This window comes from Amphiura filiformis, chromosome 16, assembly GCF_039555335.1.
Source record: "Amphiura filiformis chromosome 16, Afil_fr2py, whole genome shotgun sequence".
NCBI classification, from domain to species: Eukaryota; Metazoa; Echinodermata; class Ophiuroidea; order Amphilepidida; family Amphiuridae; genus Amphiura; species Amphiura filiformis.
The window spans coordinates 58,779,542-58,800,549 of record NC_092643.1 but is presented as its reverse complement, the minus strand read 5'-3'; the positions used below and the strand labels follow the sequence as shown (position 1 = coordinate 58,800,549).

The 21,008-nt window shown below is 36.0% G+C and overlaps 2 protein-coding genes across 3 annotated transcripts in view; one reads left to right on the top strand and one right to left on the bottom strand.

Annotated features, from left to right (window-relative positions):
• The window catches only part of LOC140136268 (uncharacterized), a 55,062-nt gene extending 39,552 nt beyond the window's left edge, over positions 1-15,510 (bottom strand). Inside the window, exon 1 of the mRNA XM_072157991.1 lies at positions 15,438-15,510. Coding sequence (XP_072014092.1) covers positions 15,438-15,461 — 24 coding nt within the window. The 5' untranslated portion in view covers positions 15,462-15,510. The remainder of the gene's footprint in view (positions 1-15,437) is intronic.
• A 4,889-nt stretch (positions 15,511-20,399) lies between these two features.
• LOC140136267 (enoyl-CoA delta isomerase 2-like) overlaps positions 20,400-21,008 on the top strand; it is a 35,650-nt gene continuing 35,041 nt past the window's right edge. For both annotated transcript variants that reach the window (XR_011856635.1, XM_072157990.1), the window contains exon 1: positions 20,400-20,537. Coding sequence is in view for 1 of the 2 variants with exons in the window: in XM_072157990.1 (XP_072014091.1) it covers positions 20,434-20,537 (104 nt within the window). In the remaining variant the exon portion in view is untranslated. The remainder of the gene's footprint in view (positions 20,538-21,008) is intronic.

Sequence of the window (21,008 nt, the reverse complement as noted above, 5' to 3'; positions counted from 1 at the left end):
CTGTTAACTTATTGAGGCATATAACATACGGTATCGTACTTGATTTTTTTAAAGATTGTATCTTACTCAGTTACTCTCAATTCCAGAAAAAAACATTTAAAATACAGCACTAAATTTTTTTATTTAAAAAATGTTGTCTTGTTTTGCCAAATGAAACATGGCCAAATCCTTTTCCGTAACTTTAGGGGGTGGTAGGCCCTACTACATAAATGTATTCAAATTTTATTGCTACTGCACTGCCTTATAGACAATAGGGTAAACATATATTACAACTTTTTTGGAAAATCAAATGAGAGTTTTTTGGCCTCCAAAAATTGTATGAATCTACCAGGAGGCTATAGAGTAAGCTTTATTCAAAATATAAATTATAAAGCTTTATCTACAATACATGGGGCATGATATAATGGTATTGGAATTTAAAGAATAGTAAATCACAAATCACAAATTTGGTGACTTTGGCCGGAAGCCAGAATGAATCTGATCTTGTCTTGTCACGTTTGTTTTTGGCTTTTTGCATGATTGGCCAAGCAAGTGTTAAAAATGTATTCACAATCATATTGACAATTGACTATTGATTCGTTAAGTAACTTTGGCATGCACATCTAAGAGTAAAAATAATCTATTGCCAATGTTACAATTACATTACATTTATTCTACAAGGACATTTAATTTTCTAAGAGGCCCATTCAAATGCAATGAATGGCACATGACAATCTACACACATTTATTTCATCCTTAAATTGTGAATCCACTCTTCTTGAAAAGTAAAGCCTCCACGTTTCTTAGATTTAGAAAAATACTTTTTTATCACAATATGAAAACAGGTCTTTATTTGGTTCATATTCTGATACATTCCCGGATGTGTTTTGCTGGTTGCATAAAATTGAATGTGTACAATATTGGTCTTTCAATATATAACACATCTAACCACCACCACAGGTAAATAGCGTCTACTTTCGGCTGCTACTTACGGTGAACAAAATTGATTAGAAGCTGCTAGTAGGTAATATTACTGCGTGCAGCAAGGAGTAATTTTTGCAGCAATATATTTTACAGCCAAGCTTTGCAAAAAATAAACTCATTGAGCTAAATTTTAATTTTATTAATTTTGGTGAACTCACAATCACAAGAATGGGGAAAATTAAATTAACTTATTTAATTAATGTTAGCATGAAATGTGTTTTAAAACAATATTGAATTTTAAATGTATAAATTAAATTTTTTTTTTCAATGTACATTTAAATCTAATTTACCTAGTTTTTATAGGTTGTGACAAGCACCTTCTGGGTGTAAATTCTGTAATTAATGAACAAAATGTTTACATCCATTAAAATTTCATGGATTTTGCACCCAGTAGCGATTCATGAATTTTCATGCACAATTCATATAAACATATTTTGTTTTCCAATTTTGAAGCAAAAACAAATTGTATACAAATTTGCAAAAAAATAATTTTTGTTCTCAAGGATGAAAGTTTGAGTCAACATATTGCGTTAATTAAAGATGTTTACATCCATTAAAATTTCATGGATTTTGCACCCAGTAACGATTCATGACTTTTTCATGCATAATTCACAACATATATTTTATTTTCCAATTTTGAAGCAAAAACAAATTGTATACAAATTTGCAACAAAAAAAAAAATTGTCCTCAAGGATGAAGGTTTTATCAACATATTGCGTTAATTGAAGATGCACACTTGTACATGTATGACACTTGACAGGTCACACCAAGGGATTATTTGTACAGTACTACCATACCTGGGATCCATACGTTAACTGGACAGTGTTCGAAATCTCATCTTGCGCTTGAATTAACAGAATTCAAATTATTAATTAAAAATTCTTTATCTTCTCTACAATTAAATGGTTCTTTCAAATCTCTGTGTGTTTGGTTAGGCCACAAAAAAAATTGTTTGATTGGCGTAACCCGACCGACCCTAAAATTAGGCCCGAAAAATTAATAAATTAATTAAATTAATTTTTTTTAAAAATTAAGAAAAAAAGTTCAAAGGCCATTATCAAACGCAATTTACAGCTTAGTCAGGAGGCACACGTCACCAAACTAGCCTTACTTCAGAAGTTGTGCCAAGTTTGATTTTTAACTTTCATGTGTTCAATAACATCATAAGGAATAACTTCCAACTTGGTTTGAAAATCTCACTTTCTTATTTCAACTAATGAGGGCGCTTTATAAAATGATGCATTTTTCAAGGAATCTATTTAAAAAAATGCCGATATCATGTTGTAGTGAACTTTGTTTTGGCCAAAGTCAATCTTATAAATTATATTTTACACTAGGAATACCTAATGTGTATGTTTGTCAACCATTTTAAGGGGTTTAAAGGTCAATTCGATGTGTTTAAGGTGGTACTACACCCTTGACAAATTTGTGACTATTTTTGCATTTTTGAAGCACCCAGCAGCACGATTCTGATGTCTATACCCAATAGAGTCATTTACAACAGCCTAGGACCTATCATTCTCCAAGATGGCTGCAAAAATTTCAAAATGGCGGCCAGTGAAAATTAATTAAGGCTATATCTCGGGTGCAGAAAGTCCTAGAAGTATGATTCTGGTGTCTCTACCCATGTTTACAGGGTCTAGAAATCCATTAGAATAATCTAGAACAGCACATGACCTTCAAATCCCAAGATTACCGCCAAAATTGAAAAATAACCACCACTAAAATGCAGAATTTTGACTATATCTTATCTTATCTGTGGTTAAGACCGCCTTATCCTGAGGCTAAGATGCCTTAACCTTAGTATAACACAGTCTAAACCCCATATAAGGTATCTAAACCCCAGATAAGGCGCCCGTAACCCCAGATTAAGGGACGTAGACCCAGTATAAAGCAGGCCAAACCCCAAATAAGGTGCCTTAACCCTAAATAAGGAACATAAACCACAGATAAGGCATCTAAACCCCACGTAAGGTACCTTAAATCTAGATAAGGGTCAGTAAACCCCAGATAATGCACCTAAACCCCAGATAAGAGCGAAACCCCAGATCAGGCGCCTTAACCCCAAATAAGGGATTTAAACCCTAGATAAGGCAGTCTAAATCCCAGATCCATTCTTTAGGCATTTAAACCCAGATAAGGCGCCTTAAGCCCCGATAAGGGACGTAAACCCCAGATAAGGTAGTCTAAACTCCAGATAAGGCACCTTGACCCCAGATAAGGGATGTAAATATAGGATAATGCAGTCAAAACCCCAAATAAGCTGCCTTAACCCTGATAAGGGGCGTTAACTGGGGATAACACCGTCTAAACCCCAGATAAGTCATATTAACCCCAGATATGGCGCCGTAACCCCAGATAAGGGACGTAAGCTCCAGATAAGGCAGCTTAAACCCCAAATAAGGCACATTAGACCCTAGATAAGGAGCACAAACCCCAGATAAGGCAGTCTAAATCCCAGATAAGGCATCTAAACCAAGATAAGGCGCCCTAACTCCAGATAAGGGACGTGAATCTATGATAATGCAGTCTAAACCCCAGATAAGCGCGCCCTAACCCCAGATAAGGGACATGAATCTAGGATAATGCAGTTTAAACCCCAGATAAGGTGCCTTAAGCCCAGATAAGGGGCGTTAACTGGAGATAACGCAGTCTAAACCCCAGGTAAGGCGCCGTAACCTCAGATAAGGGACGTAAACATATGATAACACAATCTAAACCCAAGATAAGGCACCTTAACCGCAGATAAGGAATGTAAACCCCAGATCTAACATCAGATAAGGTGCCTTAACCTCAGATAAGGGACGTAAACCAAGGATAACGCAGTCTAAACCCCAGACAAGGCATTTGAACCCCACATAAGGCGCCTTAACCCCAGCAAGGGAACGTAAGCCCAGATATATGGCAGTCTATAACAACCATATAAGGCGCCTTCCCTCAGATAAGAAGCGTAAACCCTAGATAAGGCATCTAAACCCTGGGTAAGGTGCCTTATCCCTAGATAAGGGAGTGAGACGTAATCTGGGGTTTACATCTCTTATGTTAAGGGGTTAAGGGGCCTTATCTGGCGTTTAGATGCCTTATCTGGGGTTTAGATTGTTTAGATGGGGTTTATGTGCCTTATCTGTGGTTTAGACTGCCTTATCTGGGGTTTACGTCTCTTATCTGGGGTTAAGGCACCTTATCTGGAGTTTAGATGCCTTATATGGGGTTTAGATGCTGTATCTGGGGTTTGTGTTCCTTATCTAGGGTTAAAGGTGCTTTATTTGGGGTTTAAACTGCCTTATCTGGAGCTTACGTCCCTTATCTGGGGTTACGGTGCCTTATCTGGGATTTAGATGCCTTATCTAGGGTTAAGATAGACTATGCCATAGTCGAATTTTATTTAAAATATGTTATTATTAGTCATGATGAACCCATTTCGTTGAACTCAAAATTATACTGATGATGTTTATTAAAATTAAAGTATTCAATAGTAAAATGGTCATAAAGAGTTAAAAATATCAGATAATTAGTGACAATAAAAGTAACTGCCAGTAGTCCACTTGGGAAGCTAACAAACAGAGGGAGTGCAGTGACTGAAAAGATCAGATACAAATGTGAAAATCTATCAGTTGCACACAAATCAATATAAATCGGAGTTTTATGCTTAAATGTAATGGTCAGAGTATGCAAAATGGGCAAGTGGACTACGGAGAAGTCTAGGGTTAAGACTGTGTTATCCCCAACTAACGTCCCTTATCAGGGGTTATGGCATCTTATTTGGGGTTTAGACTGCATTATCCTATATTTACAACCCTTATCTGGGGGTAAGGTGCCTTATCTGGAGTATAGACTGCCTTATCTGGGGTTTACGTCCCTTATCGGTGGTTAAGGAGCCTTATCTGGGTTTAGATGCCTAAAGAATGGATCTGGGATTTAGACTGCCTTATCTAAGGTTTACATTCCTTATTTGGGGTTTAGACTGTGTTATCCTAGGTTTATGTCCCTCATCTGAAGTTAAGGCGCCTTATCTGGGATTTAGATGCCTTATCTGGTGTTTACGTTCCTTATCTGGGGTTAAGGCGCCTTATCTGGGGTTTAGACTGCCTTATCTGGGGTTTACGTCTCTTATCTGGGGTTTATGTCTCTTATCTGGGGGGTTAAGATGCCTTATCAAATTTTGAAATTTTGGCAGCCATCTTGGAATGATAGGTCCTAGGGTGTTGTAAATGACTCTATTGGATTCCTTGACCCTGAAAACGTGGGTATAGACATCAGAATCGTGCTGTTGGATGCTTCTCTGACCAAGTTATGGTGATTTTAAGGGATTTTGGTGGCCATTTTGAAAAAGCGCCCTCAAGTGATGAAAATTGTCACTGAGAATTTCAAACCAAGTTGGAATCAACTCCTTATGGGTTCAATAACAAGGTCCATATAAAAAGTCAGACTTGGCATAACTTTATGAAGTAGAATACGTGTGCCCCCTGACTAGCTTTACAAATAAAAAAAAAATCCCGACATACCTATCCAATTTTTTGTTAATGTTGGGCCAATCAAACAATTTTCTTTTTAATTAATTTTATGGCCTTATTTATTTCCATAAATTTACAAATAGACACTTAAATAATTGTCACCTTCACAAACACACCCCACCCCATTTTTCCTGTTCGCACGCTATTTTTCCTGTTATTGCATGAATCTAATTTTGGTACACAATATACATGTATGCTATAATTGCGTCATGGATTCAATCCTTTACAATATATTGTAGCTGTTATAATGACTTTAAGTACTGCAAGTACTTAGTACATGCAGTGAGCACTATATATGGTACAATAAACAACCTGAGAAAATGTATAAAATGTAGCACCTGGAAAGAAATATGACTTATATCAGACATTGAGTAAAACGTAAAATTACAAGATTTACCCATTAAACATATGGTCGAATCCAACCAAAAGTGTACACGGCATGTTCAGTGCCATAACTTAAAAGTATTAATCAATTGGCATTCGTTTTTGTATTTTGTTTATTAAGCTTGATCATACGCTTGCGCCATATATAATAAGACCCCTTCTGTGAAAAACTTAGACACAGAGACCCCAAAACATGCTATTTTTACCCATTTTTTCAAAATATTTCTTAAAGTATTTTTGAAAACATCTAAATCAGTTATGAAAAGAAGTCATTGGATTGAATCTAAATTGATTTCCTGAAAGGTGTGTATTCAAAGATTGCCTGTTCAATTTTTCACATATTTGTACATAATTATGAATTTTTGTGATAATTTTTGAGTGGTATTTTTTACATTACCTCCGAATACAATTTTTCATAGCACTAGATATATCTTTAAAAAATGGAAATCACTAATAAATGCGCAATTGATACAAGCTTTGATATGTCCAATACTGAAATGCATTCTAAATGGCACAAAGGTAGGTTTGGTAAAAAATATGCATTACCTCCGAATACATGTTAAAAGCTGTGTCATTTCCACAAAGTGAGAGAATAGTAAACAATAGTTAAGCAATAGGTGCAGGGTAGTACACTCTTTATTTCTACCAAGTTTCAATAGCCTGCGTTTAAATATTTCTGAGATGTCAACAAAAAAGCAAGTATTCAGTAGGTAAATTTCGGTAACCGAATGTTACCTACTTAATACAATTTGACATCATGACAGTATTGTGAAACACCGCCATTCATGCCAATGCCCATATTGGTACATAACGAAGGCCTGTATGTTCGCTATCAAATCATATGTCAATGAAAGTTGCGAATTCACATACATGCCCACCATGCAAAAGTGAATACTGCTTAATTGTTGAAAAATATGTACTGAAATAGACGACGGTCTGCTCATTTGAAAGAAAAATCAGATTCAAAGAAGATTAGAAGGGATAAATACTTGGATTTGTCAACTGTCATGTGTGCTTCATTTTAAATGTTTACCGACCTTCTGGTTTCTGAGTAATTTGTGTCCAAATTGATTTATTCGAAGGTAACTTTTGACGTTTTCGCTAAGGTTACCTCACGAATACCATGGAAAAACGACTGTTCTCATTGTCTCATGATCTAGACAACACAGTGATAGACCCTGGTATAAAGCTAATTGTAGTTGCCCTCAAACGAAAGGCCACAAGGCGTAACTGACTCCAAGATGGACTTCACAAGTCTGCAATAACGGTTTTAAGCGATTTGTGTGCAATTAAGCAAATTAAAGTCATTTTAGTGCCTTTGTTTCTTACTTCAATCCTCTTTCAACCGCTGTGAACCGACATTATTAATACATGATAGGGTCTAAAGTATCAATAAACGCACATAAAAGAAAATAATACATTCAAAGTGCTTTATAAAATGAAGTTTTGATTGCGATATCCACCAAAAGTCTAATTCTTACCTACAAATACTGAAATGTTACTTACGAATACAGCATAATACATGACATGTGTAATGAAGTGTCCCTACCAATGGAAATTAATTGTCAAAAACTTTAAGCGGTACCCCAGGACACTATTATTACCCATATACGGATTCATTCAACAATTATTTATTATGTAAATTGCTGATTAACTACTTGTATATCAAAATGAAGTGGTCAAAATGTTGCTAAAAGCATCAAAAAATTTTTGATCTAAGGTAATAGCATTTATTCATTTGGACGTACCATCTGAAAGAGATCTAAAAACTACCATTTTATTAATTCATTACCATAATAGCAAAGTTTAAACCTCTAAACTCAATATAGATATTGTTAAATCGCTCATGTTACCTACGAATACCGGGTTTCTTCACCTTTTCATTGTATAAAGCGTTAGGTGTATGCGTATAATTCCTAATATTCTTGAAAACATATATCCTACTCGTTCTTATTAGCCACTTGCGGTTCATGCCATTATGCACTATATGCGGGGAGAGCCTCGAACTGGCAGCATACATGAAAGGAAGAATTACGTAACCTTACACAGAATGTTATATGACTGGTTCAATTCCCATTCATGTATGCTGCCAGTTCGAGGCTCTCCCTCACATAGTGCATAATGGCGAACTGCTAAGTGGCTAATACAATGTGTAAAATTGATTTATACTCATTTGATAAATAAAATACAGAAACTGACCTAAACTTCATTTTCAAAAATAAACTAGCATAAATTGACTAAGATCATATTGATCGCGTTATAAAAATAAAAACAAATATTTTCTGGTTGAGCTAGCATTTTCCTGACAACCTGTGGTCTACATTACACGAAAAAAGCGTTAATGGGAATATTCCATTTGTTTTAGGTTGATTAGTATTGCGATAGTGAAAGCATCCTAGTGGTATTCGTAGGTAACATTGGGTTTTGATATCACATATACTATCACACGTCCTGGATTTATTTTTCAAGATTAGTAATGGCACTTTTGGTTCCTATAAGGCCAATATGTCATCAATCAATGGGCAAAAGGAAAAAATTGTGGAGACATTTTTATTTCGGACTTTTATTTTTGGCCCGTGGACACTTTTGGTTGGATTCGACCATATACATTTGTGGACGCTGTAACACAATGCAAAGAAAGAATGTGTTTGTGCAGTGCCAAAAGAAAAAAAAAGATCCTTTTGCAAACATCTGCCCAAAAAAGTCCACTCTTTACAATTTATAAACATATCTAGACATTTGCCAATAACAACTCACTGAGGAATCCTTGATGGAAACTTGTCAGAAGCATTTTCCTATAAAGATTTAACTTTGACAAAATCACAGGAAAACTCGTTTTGATATCTTCCCAAGTAGACTTCTAAGAAAGGTACTGACTTAGATCCATTGGCCATACTATTAGGAATAACGACTTCGGTGACAATAAGACCTAAAGCGTCTGAAATGGCTAGGAACATGTCAACAAGGACTACCAAATTCCTTGCCTACACAGCAAGCTTTACATGAAACTCTTCGACCTGTGAAAAGACCACCTAACCCTAACCCCCCTAAGGGCTTTTCGGCAACGGGAAGAGAAAGAAGGAAAGAATAAAGAGAGAAAAGAAGGAAAGAAGTTGTCTGCTCTGGGTGGGATTCGAACCCGAGACCCCTCGCATGCCAAGCACTCGGTCGGCGACACTTTGCCACGGGTCTTGGGCTTCGCTGGCCAGCTGAAACCGTGCCTATATATCACTTAGGGCGATTGCGTCATCACACCACGTGGGATGCATGCACGAACAGCGCATATATCAAGTAGTATTTTGTAGTATTCAGGCGGGTTAGGGTTAAGGTAATGTATAGAACTTGGATTCAAATAATCAACATAGACATGAAACTTGTAAACTTGAAGCTTGAAATCGGATCATCAAAACTCAATTGATACAGCAAGCAATAGGAAATCTCGGAATGATTTGATTGAAGGCGTTTTGAACAGTCAATAAATGGTGAGATAGCGTAGAACTTAGAACACACAGGCACTAGCAAGTAGCGAGGCATTCATCGCAGCATAGCTGTGGGATATTTAGCTAATAGCATCTTGAAAAAAGTGGGGGTGAAAATGACTACCGTTTCAAGTACTGTGTTCATGATTAGTGTTGTAGGGGAAGTATGAGTTGAAAATGTTTTACAGGAGACTAGAGTCTACATGTAGTGGTGAACTTGTACAAACAGTGAAGTTTATTACATTCAGTGTATCACAAGTGCTGAATCATTGCAGCATTATGACAAGCTTTAATGTGATAATGAATATCAATATTGTCAGCATTGTTTAACGCTTCGTGGCAGTGCAAATTAAAAAACATTTTGTTCCGCATGACTGCATTGATTGGTGATGAATAGCAGTAGGCCTTGTCTGTTTCCATGCCAATTCTGATGACAAATTATGAAGTTTCAGTTTAAATGCCATACCAATTGTTATTCAATGTGTCACCAATCTACTGATTTTTATGTGGACATTTTCATGCTTCTTTTATTTTCACATTCTTTTTATGGTTCCAAGCAGCAACCTGAAAAATAACCATCCACATATTATTAGTCCTTTTGTGCAGCTCGATGAAAGGAAGCAGAATTCATTTTAACACACAATAAAACAATGAAGAAGGAGGCTACCTATATGCTTCACCCTACATGTAGCAGGGCGTAAGACGATGCGTGACACAAATATATATGCAAGGATCGGAAATAAACGATGCAAGCCTGAGAAATTAAAATTTACCTGGCGTGATTGGGGCTCGAGCAAACTGGCATATGAAAATATTGAGAGAAAAAATCAGGACTCAGCTGGGATTGAACCCCGGTCATTGGGTTACCGGTCCAGAGTTTTACCACTGTACTACGTGAGTTCACAGTCGGTACTCGATAACTCTCTCATTGTGTCTCAGTGGCCAATGAGAGAGAATGGGCTTTTAAGTTGGGATTGCCCGAGAATGGGGACATAAGTTGCTGTTTTTGCTGTTAAAATGCTCCCCCACCCAAATCAGTATTATTGTAAAATACATTTTATGATTGAAGTAAATTATACCATAATTAGCCATTTGGGGTCAAGTTGCTTTTAAAAAATGAAGTATTAAGTCTACAGTCAAACTTGGTGCTTCACGGGTACCGTACAATCGTACATCTCTTTTCTTTATGAATAAAACTCTCATACAGGAATCCACATGGATTCACCCATTTGAAGTTTTATGAGAATCTTTACGCAAATCGATTCGCGGAGGATTTCTGAGCCTGTTAAATTTAAACTTTCACAATTAAAAGTACAGGTATTACCCACTTACATAATTAGCGATTAGTAGTAACCATGGTAACCCATTAACCCAATATATGCATGGAAGACAAAAGTACCAGCTATGTAATTTTATGCATGAATGTCATGAAGTTCTTAATGTTTCGGTTCCATGTAAGAGGAAAACTTGTGGAGGGTGGGGTGGGAGTTCATCCAAGGTTGTGTGGAACAAAACAAATACCGTACTGACTTTATTATTTTTTTATCTTCGAGTAAAGTCTCACCTTCAAATTTTCAACAAATTTAAAAATTAAAAAAAAAAAAAAAAAATTATTTTTTTTTTTATAGTTTTTTAATTTTAAGGTATTGTAATAACCTAAACCTAAATGCTAGGATCATTCATGGTTGACCTAAAAAAAAAAAAAAAAAAAAAAAAAAATAATAATTTCAAGATGTTTTGTATTTTTAATATGAAAATTGATAATTTGTATTCATGTCACAAAATGAATGCATTTTGAAATCATTAATAGAGTATGACATGAAAACAAATTATCAATTTTCATATTAAAATATAAAACATCTTGAATTTTTTTTTTTTTTTTTTGGTCAACCATGAATGACTTAGCATTTAGGTCTAGGTCAAGGACACTACAAAACCGAAAAAATAAAAAAATTAAAAAAATTTGAAATTGAGTATAGTCCCACCCCCAATTTTGAAAAATGTTCACCCAAAAAGCGGGGTGGGACTATTACTCTCGATCAGACTCAGTACGGTATATATCAAAATATTTTTATCTACATTGTGGGATATAAACTTATAATATGAAAATCTGTTGATGTCGACTTAATGTTTATTGATGTTGATACACAAGCATTGTTAAAGGTTGGTGTTACTCTCACATGGAGACACACATGTGTCCTGATGGGACCACTCACCAGGTTCAAACAAAATGCTCAAGCCAGCTTTAAAAAGCCTATAAAAGCATGCTGGCCTACATGTGTGGACAAACTAAACAACTGGGATGGGATGGGGTGGGGGTCGGGGGATAAACCAAAGAAAAGTTGGCTCAGTGACACTGATAGTAGCACAAGTATACTCTCCAGTGTCCAGACTTGCTCCAAACTGGACTACCGTATATATAGTGAGGCAACAAGCAAAGAGAAATCAGCAATTTACCAATCACCAAATAAATGTACAATGTCCTGTCCACATTGAAATTATGTGCACCAAATCATAGATACATGTAGACTAAATACAATTAGTATACCGTGTAAGTACATATTACACAGACACCTGCTGAGTGCTAAAGGAAATTCACTAAAAAGCTACCAATGTGGAGAGCAGATTTTGAAACTAATTTCAATATATATGTGTATAATACATACATACTTACTGATAACTGTAATGTACAAGTTCAACCACAAGTTTTTTTTAAGGTTTACTGTAATTCAAAGTGTCAGAAATAAGAAATAAAGTCTGTCATTAAAAATCAAAATTTGTAATTGTATAATTTATATGTGAAATGCAACTTTTATCTGCAATTTGCTCAGTAACTCAGTAATCTGCAATTTGCTCAGTTCCATCTCAATTTATGAATATGAACAATTTTGTAAATTTTACATTCATGAGCTAAATCAATTTGCACTCATTGTAATTCATTTTGTTTACCCGTTTATACCAAACACTAATCACAAGAAGAAAACACAATTTTGGAAGCCAAAAAATGCATCTAGATTTTGATTTTCCAAAAAAAATGCAAAAACTCAATTTCCTTAAAAAACTCAATTTCCTTAAAAACTTTTTAGTAGTTTTCTGTTTTCAACCTTTAAAAAGTAGTAATTTAGGGTCTGCAACTTCTAGATTTCTTTTCTTTTTCAATTAAAAAAAATACTGTGAATAAAGTGATCACATTTTTTCCTCTGGTCAGAAATAGACAAATTGTACAGTGGTCAATTCCCGGGACTCACTCACACCCTTAATGGCATCATACATTTTGATTTAAAAAAAACATTGACCACTGTACAAAATTTTTTTTTTTTTTTTTGCAATTTGGTACGGTACCGTTACTTGTTCGAAAAATGTGCGGGTACCCGTACTACCCGTCTACCGGGCACAAAATTACCCGACAATCACACCCCTAGATGGCATATAATACTTGGTATGGTATGCATAAATTAAATATATCTACACAACCATGTATCTGACAACATCAAATTCCTGCTTGAACTAATGAACTATCCCAACCTATGGTACTTTTTACATCAATTTAATATTGTGCATGTTTAATACTTAAGTACTTTTTTAATACTGTTCAAAAACCAGATCATAAAATGCAAACTTAATAAAATTGAATTTGACTCTAAATTATTACACACTACATACATTGAAATATGACTGATGAAAAGGATCACAGCTGTCTCTTGTATCGCAAATAACAATAAAAAATATTTATGACAAAAATGGCAATTAAAATGTTCTAATAAAAATCAAAATACATGTAAATCCAATGTGCAACTCTAGTAAATGAATCATGAATACATTGTACCTATTGCAATAAGGCCGTATAAAATTAATGTTTTGGTTCTCGTCCAGAGGATTTTCATGAATTGATGAGGGAGGGAGGTGTTTTTTTTTTTTTTTTTTTTTTTCAATGTAAAATTAGCATTGTCAGTAGTTTTCGGTCTTCTCCAACAGTGCTCGAGGAAACGATGAGGCCCTTTTTTTTTTTTTTTCAAATGTGAGATTCTGAGGATAAACCCCTAGAGTACCACAAAAAGACTTGGAAGTGATGCTTGTTCTCTAATAAACTTATTTATATGTATGAAGATTTCATAAATCATTCCAAAGTCTAAAAAATTGAAAAATCTAAAAAAAAAAACAAAATCTGACAAATCCCAGAAATTGAGGAGGGAGGGGACGAGAACCAAAATATTAATTTTACACGGCCTAACGATTTTAAGTTTTGAACTTTTATATGTTTTAATTAATAGCCCAAACAGGAAGAGTTGCAAGGGCCAACATATTAATCAGTGAACGTGTGGATCCATTCCAAATGTTTGGGTTTTCAATCTAGACCAGAGGGAAAATAATGCGACTCGTCTTTTTTTTTTTTTTTTTTTTATTATTTAATTGAATCTAAATGAACTAGATATTAAACTGTACAGGTACACTAAATATGACAAATGGTACTGGAGTCTATGTTTAAATTTTTTTTTATCAATGTAGTCGTGGAAATTACACCACATAAAATTTAAATGATTCTCATCTCGAAGATTTTCATGAATACCTTAGGCTTATAAGCAGTGTCTGAAATAAGGAAAATATGGAGGTTATCCCGAGGATAACTAAAGCATAAATTCTGCTTGTCCTCAATACATTTTGGTTGTCCCCAAATTGTGTCATACTTTTGGAGGTAAAATATAGTGGTTGTCCAGGGGATAAGTACATAGCTCAATATGGTTGTCCCCAGTGATTTTTGGACAAGAGGACAAGTGCTTATTTCGAACACTGCTTATAAGTACCTAAACCCTAACCCCACACAGGGTCCGATTTAGGGGATTTTTAATACATGCACAGATGCATGTGACATTGATTCTGTGCATGCAAAATTTTACCTCTGCATGCAAAATTTTGTGATATTCAAGGAAAAACCGCAGTGACAATCTTTTATTTTCTAAATCGTGACCCAATCCCAAACCTAAAACATTGTCCTAAAAATAAATAAAATAGGCCTACATGTACTCAATTGCTCAACACCCCTAAACTGAAGAGTATAAATACCAAATATCCAGCTTCAATTTTACAAATTCCACACAGCACTTTGGACATGCACTTACGCACACGCTGAGATTGCGTACGGTAGTGCTCTAACACAATGAATCATGGCTCGTGCAAAACACAATGCAAAAAGTCATCAGCCTGCTGGCTCTATGTTCATGCATTGTAGAATCTAAACATGCATAGCAATTATGAAGTTGAACTTGTGTAATAATACTAAAATATGATTAAAAATGACTTAAATTATTAGGTTCCTACTTTTAATTTCATCATGTTTCATGTTTATCTTCAATGTGACACATTGATGTTGTATTTTATTAGCATGTCATTAAATGCTTTGTACTTCTTCTTGCAGGGTTTGACTTGCCATCTCATTTGACAAGCACATGTATGATTATGAAAAGCAACCAATACATGAATATAATTTTGACATGATTCATGGATTCAATAATGTAATTCAAATTTCAATGACAGCCAATATCATGATTCCAAAGCATCTAACTGATGTTTACATGGATCAAGTTACGTTACCAATTTACATGGACTTTTTGTTGACGGCAAAGTGCACTCGAGCAAAAACTCACATTGGAAGCACAGAAAGTTTCGCCTCGCTTCACAACTTGGATACAATCATGCTATTTCCCGCAATATCTATTGCATGTTTAACTGTCAAGTTCTCTCCGAAAAAGCGGTATGTTTAAACGGTTCACATACTCTACTGATACCGTGCGAAATGAGCAGATCAAACAGGTTGTAAATAAACCTCGATATGTCAAGTAAAGTGTGTAACAAATGCGCCAAATAATAACAGCGGGTCGATAAAAATTTGCATGGGGTCTACCGTCATTCCATTCAAAAAATGTCAAAAATAAATACGACCACCGGTTCTATTACAAGGATTTTTCATGGAACTGATCGACATATGTTGTCATATCTCTGATCATCTAACGCATTAGGCCTTGGACATTACCCTTCAAGACAATAACAAAATCACGATCGTGAAATAAATTAGGTAAAAACACAATGAGATGAACTTACTTCGTAGATTTCGACGTCCGCCATCTTCGCACATACGATTTTTGCGCTGATAAATATTGGGAACGCATGCGTCATCGACCGCTGTCAAGCAAGGTTAATTACTCAAATATAGCTGAATGAGACTAATAATATGAATATATTTGAGAGAAATAAAATATAAAATAGTTCAATTTAGCACTTATACTAATATATAATTTATTTTTTGTAATTTAAATGGTACAAGATTGCATAATGTTGCAAACCAATAATATTTCTATGCCGCTATTTATAATTTGGACGGGAAACGGCAGTTTCGAATTACCTCTTTGTACGGTTGATTGGGAGCGAATTGGGTGAGTTGGGCGTAATTTTAAAAGCATTTGGGCGGAAAATGATTTCGGCATGCCAAGTATAGCCAATCTTGGCCGCCCCCCCCTGCCAAGTATCACATTACTAGTGCTTTAGGGGGCTGGCCCGGGGGCTGGCATTTTCTTCTGAAGGGGGTCCCAAAAGAAAAATAGGGAGAGGTCCTTTTCATCATGTTCATATCTTGAAATGTCAAGAAGGACGGTATGACCCCCTGAGTGGTTTCAGAAAGTACCGTAAAATGGGATATAAACTTTGGGCACTTTTCCGACAGAGTTTTAAAACCACTATGCTTCCCGTGAAACAAAACCAATTAGGCCTATATTTCTAATTAACTCTTTTTATGACATCAGGGTTCCCTTCTACACCTTGAAGTTGAAAAAGATTTTTAAATAAATTTGCAAGGGTGCCCTAGAGGTTAAAAATAGCCTGACCAAAGTTACCCCGCATTTGGGGCAACTTTGGTCAGTGTATTACATTCCATGAAGAAAAAAAAATGATCTTCGCTGTTTATTGTCAAGTTGTTGTTTTTTGTGACATTTGACCCCTTGCAAAATTAATCAAGCACACATCCTTACTCACAAATATCGATTTTTATTTTTTCTGAAAAAAATGTTAATCAAATCCTTTTATTGAAAATGTCAACTTAAGTTATTTAGCAAAATGCATGTACAATGTATAGTGAAGCTCATAACCTTGAATGAACGAGAGTCCAGTGCAGCTTACATGCAAGCTCATATTACACCAATCCACTAACAGCTACTAACCTATGTCTGCAGTCATCTGTTTCTGCATACAACGCATGCGCGTTGCGAATGCATGTGTTGGAGGCTAGTAGCTGCTAGTCACTGAGAATTCAGCGAGTAGCTAGTAGTTCCACCAAAACTTTTACTATAATTTAGATTCGCGACCCTGATATTTGACCTATCATGATGTATTTGACATTGTTAGTTCCAGAAATAGTACAAGAATACTCCTGGGACTGGTGAGTTAAAATGGATGGCGCTAGTCCACGTACGGATAGAAGAAAGAGTTAACTTTTGGTCAAAACAGTGCACTGACACAGTAAACTCACAGAAAAGAAGTAAAAACTTGGCACTTAAAAATTTCACGCGACTTAACAAAATAACCTGTGGACTTATAAATAGTCTAGCAGCATGGAGAATATTCTTAGCTCCATTTTGGTACCAGGTGAGGCCTATACATTCCAAAATGTTCATGCTGTGTTGAATTAAACAAAAAATGACCCCATTTTGGCAATTTTTGTGGATGAATTGCAATGGGACATTTCGTGCTGGACAGTTCTTGTCTAAAGGTTGACAAAGGATTTGATATAAATGCTCATGGTCAAAAATCCTGATTTTTTCGTAAATTTTGAGGAAATTGGACATGAGCGACTATTATTTCTTCCAAATATATTTCTTAACAAATTGACACCAAATATGTCTAAAAACAATATTGCTGTACGAAAATATGACCATTTAAAAAATACATATTTAACCGACCAAAGTTACCCCGCTGACCGAAGTTACCCCATTTTACGGTACAGAATATAAAAAATAATTTCCCCTGTGACCGGGTGACACCATGGACTGTAGAACTTCTACGTCCATGGTGACACTCCTCTAAGATCGAAGTTGTGGTGAAAATTCCTATTTCGGGTCCCAAGAAGGTGTTCTGAACTTGACATGCATCGCAGAATACCTTGAACATGGTGAACAGTTTGCATGCATCAAGTCCACTTTTACGAAAATCGGAGCAACTTTTGGACCAAATATGTTACATTTTTAGACCCAGAAAAATAATTTGGAGCATGTTTGATTTTTGCCCCTGTATGTTTGGGGTCTTTTTAAAGGAGTATTTCGTGATCCTGGCATCCTCTTTTTATAACATTTTTTAGTATCCACAAAAAAAGCCTATTCCCAAAATTTCAGTTGATTCCGATTTTGTGTTTGCGAGTTATGCATGATTCGGGGGGCACTCAACTTTAGAAGTGACGGATAGGCCTATGTGCTGCCGGCGTCGCGAAGTAGGGGCCTATCGGGTACAAAGCGTTATTTAAAAAAAAGGGGGGTCATTGGGTACAAACAAAATAAAAAAGGGGGTCATTGGATATAATATTTTGAAAAAAGGGGTCATAAGATTTTAGGGTCATCGGGTAGAAAATTTTGAAAAAATGGAGCAAAATTTTGAAAGTTTCGGCATAATTTTGAAAAAATGGAGCAAAATTTGAAAGTTTCGGGGGCATATATGATTATGTGTGTAGACAATGCGTTGTTATTTCGTTACCAGAACGAAATTCAAATATCTTTGCTACGAAGTAATCTGCAAGAAATATTTGGTACATAAACATTATAGCCAGAGGTTTCCAGTGATACAAAAATCTCAACTTTTTTTGAGAAAAGTGGGGGATGAGGCTATGGATCACGAAATGCCCTTTTAAGGGTCACGGGGTGCTAATATATCTTGGCAGACAACATTTTTGAATTCAAAATTATTTGGTTGTCAACTTTGCGAACTTGCCGCTATATGCATATATATTTCCAAAAAAAACCCAGTTTAGTCATAATTTTTTGCTTCCTTTTGTGGTAATAGGCCTACCGTAGTTTTTCAGAGATATAATTTCTATCACTTTTACTTAGAGACATAGGGGGGAAGATATATGGGTAATTCCCGTTTTCAGAGGTCCATTTGTGTGACATTCAACCAGGCCCGTACGTAGGATATTATTTGGGAGGGGTGCTGATTTTGAAAAAGTGGACTTCTTTTCCAAGGCCTATAGGGCCAGGGGGAGGCGATTTTGTAAAAAGTGGACTTTCTTCCCCAAATTTGTACCTTTTTTGTCCAAAAATGCGCAAAAACCTGATTTATTCTGAAATTTTGGGACCTTTCCAAATTGGGGACGGGGGGGGGTGCGTCGCGTACGGGCCTGAATTCAACATTAATAATATTGTTAATCTTGAAATGCTTCTCAAATATATTTTTCGAATCCGAAAGTTGCGATTATCCTAAAAAGTATGCCAACAACTATTGAAAATCATCAGCACTTTGTCAGACATATAACTGAGACATGACATGAGCTTATAACCAGGGGCGTAACCAGACCTGACCTTCCGGGGGGGGCAAGATTGAAAAATGTCCCAATTTTTGACCAAAAGTTGTATTATTTATGTGCGCATCGCGACCGGCTTGCCGTGAAGTGATAAACGGGTGGGGTCCAGGGGCAAAGCCCCGGGGGGGGGGGGTCAAGGGGGCGGAGCCCCCCTGAAGCCCATGGTTTTTGGCATATTAGAAGCTAAAAATCCAGTGTTCAGAGTACAAAATTTCACAATGAAAGTAGTATAGATCTCCTTCCCTCTTTCTTTCCCTATTCTCTTCTCCTTTCCCCTTTTTTCTTCCCTCTTTTTTTCTCTTCTTCTTTCCCCTTTCTCTTCTTCCCTCTTTTCCCCTTTTTTCTTTTTTCCTTCCCCTTTTTTCTTCCCTCTTTTTCTCTTTTTCTCCCTTTTCCCCTTCCCAATTTTTTGCTTTAGTCCCAGTTTTTTGTGTCGGGGGCAGCTTGCCCCCCCCCCCCCCCACTGGTTACGCCACTGCTTATAACTCCCACTAAGGAAAAATAGAAACTCTTAAAATAGTTTAACATGCATATTTGAATGTGATTTAGAACCCTTTATAATACAAAAACCTTTTATAATCAAGACTTCAGGAATCACCCATATACTTGTATACTAGATGTCATTTTTTAGTGTTCAAAAGTACAAAATTGTGGTTGATTTTGAAGTACAAATATCAATTGCTTTATACCTAATCAATACGAGTATCTAAGTAAAATAATTTTCTTCCAAATATGTCTCTGAACATAGACTGAATTTCATGGTTTTACGGCAAAAACAAAATATTAAAAAAAAGAAAGAAGGAAAAAAAAAAGAAAAACAATATGCCGTTTCAGCTGCGGACATGGATGCGCGGCAGCTTTCAGACATAGGCCTAGGTGTGTTTTTTTGTTTGGCCTTATCAATTATCATCACTTCCAAAGATAAAATTTAAAACAATGTCTAAAAGTAAAATTTCCCACTTTATAGGCCTATGTATTTTTTTTCCAAGTGACTCGGAATTTTGACGATCCTCCGGATGAGCACGGCAAATCCCTGAATAGGCCTATGCCTTTAAACAAATCAAATAAAGTATGTTTTTGACCAAGGCCTATCTCATATCAAAATTTACCATTGCTTCTTTATATAGGCCGAGGCCTGCTCCGATCGACAGAGTGGCCTACAGTGCGGTTGGCATTTCTGCCCGGGATTTCTGCTTGACTCGCTGTGCATTGAAATTGTTCGCACGGCAAAATAGATTTATCAAAAGATGAACCATAAACTGCTGAGTTTATTGACATGTCATACTGAAATGTTTACAAACACATCATATTTTAATAGTAGGGCCTATGATCATTTATTTGGGGATTGGGGACCCGGGATTGGGGAATGAACTTTAAAAGTTCCATGCAAGATAGAACTCGCGGTTTTGCTGCTCAGAGCAGATTATACAATTTAGGTGACAAATACCACCCAAATATTAGACCAAATCCGCCCAAAATATCCGCTACTGAATCACTCTCAACCCCCAGTTACGCGATTCAACACACAACGTTATTTGTATGCTGAAGTATGTTTTGCACTCTGAACATTCATTCTTCATAACAAAGATGGCAGCCTACATGAGAAGGGGAGTGTTGCTTTTCAAGCAAGGACAACAAATTAGGTTTGTACTATTCTGTGCTGTCCCATGCGCTAATCAAGCAAACAGGGAAGAAATGTGTAGAGTATAGAATGTTGTGTTGTTGTTGGTGAGCATGTGGCTTACTCTGCAATGCTCTATGTTCTCAGTTCATCATGTCTTCACATTTACATATTTTTTTTTTTTTTTTTTTGATCCAGAGTGTCCCGGGGCCTTACTAGCCTGTATCACGTTTCAGGGAAAGAACGTCTGTAGTACATACCTGTTTTTAATGACTTTGCAACAATGTTTCTATTGTCAGCAGTAACACCTTGCATTCATACTTTTGAGTTTGTATGGAGAACATTCGTACACATTATAAATAAGTGAAATCAGAAACAGAATATCCTGAAAGGAATTTAGGTAATGAATTCAACGACACTGACCTCGTAGCAGCTAATGTTTTCATGTCAACGTGGCGAATGAATGACGTAATTAGACATTTTTAGCCTACGT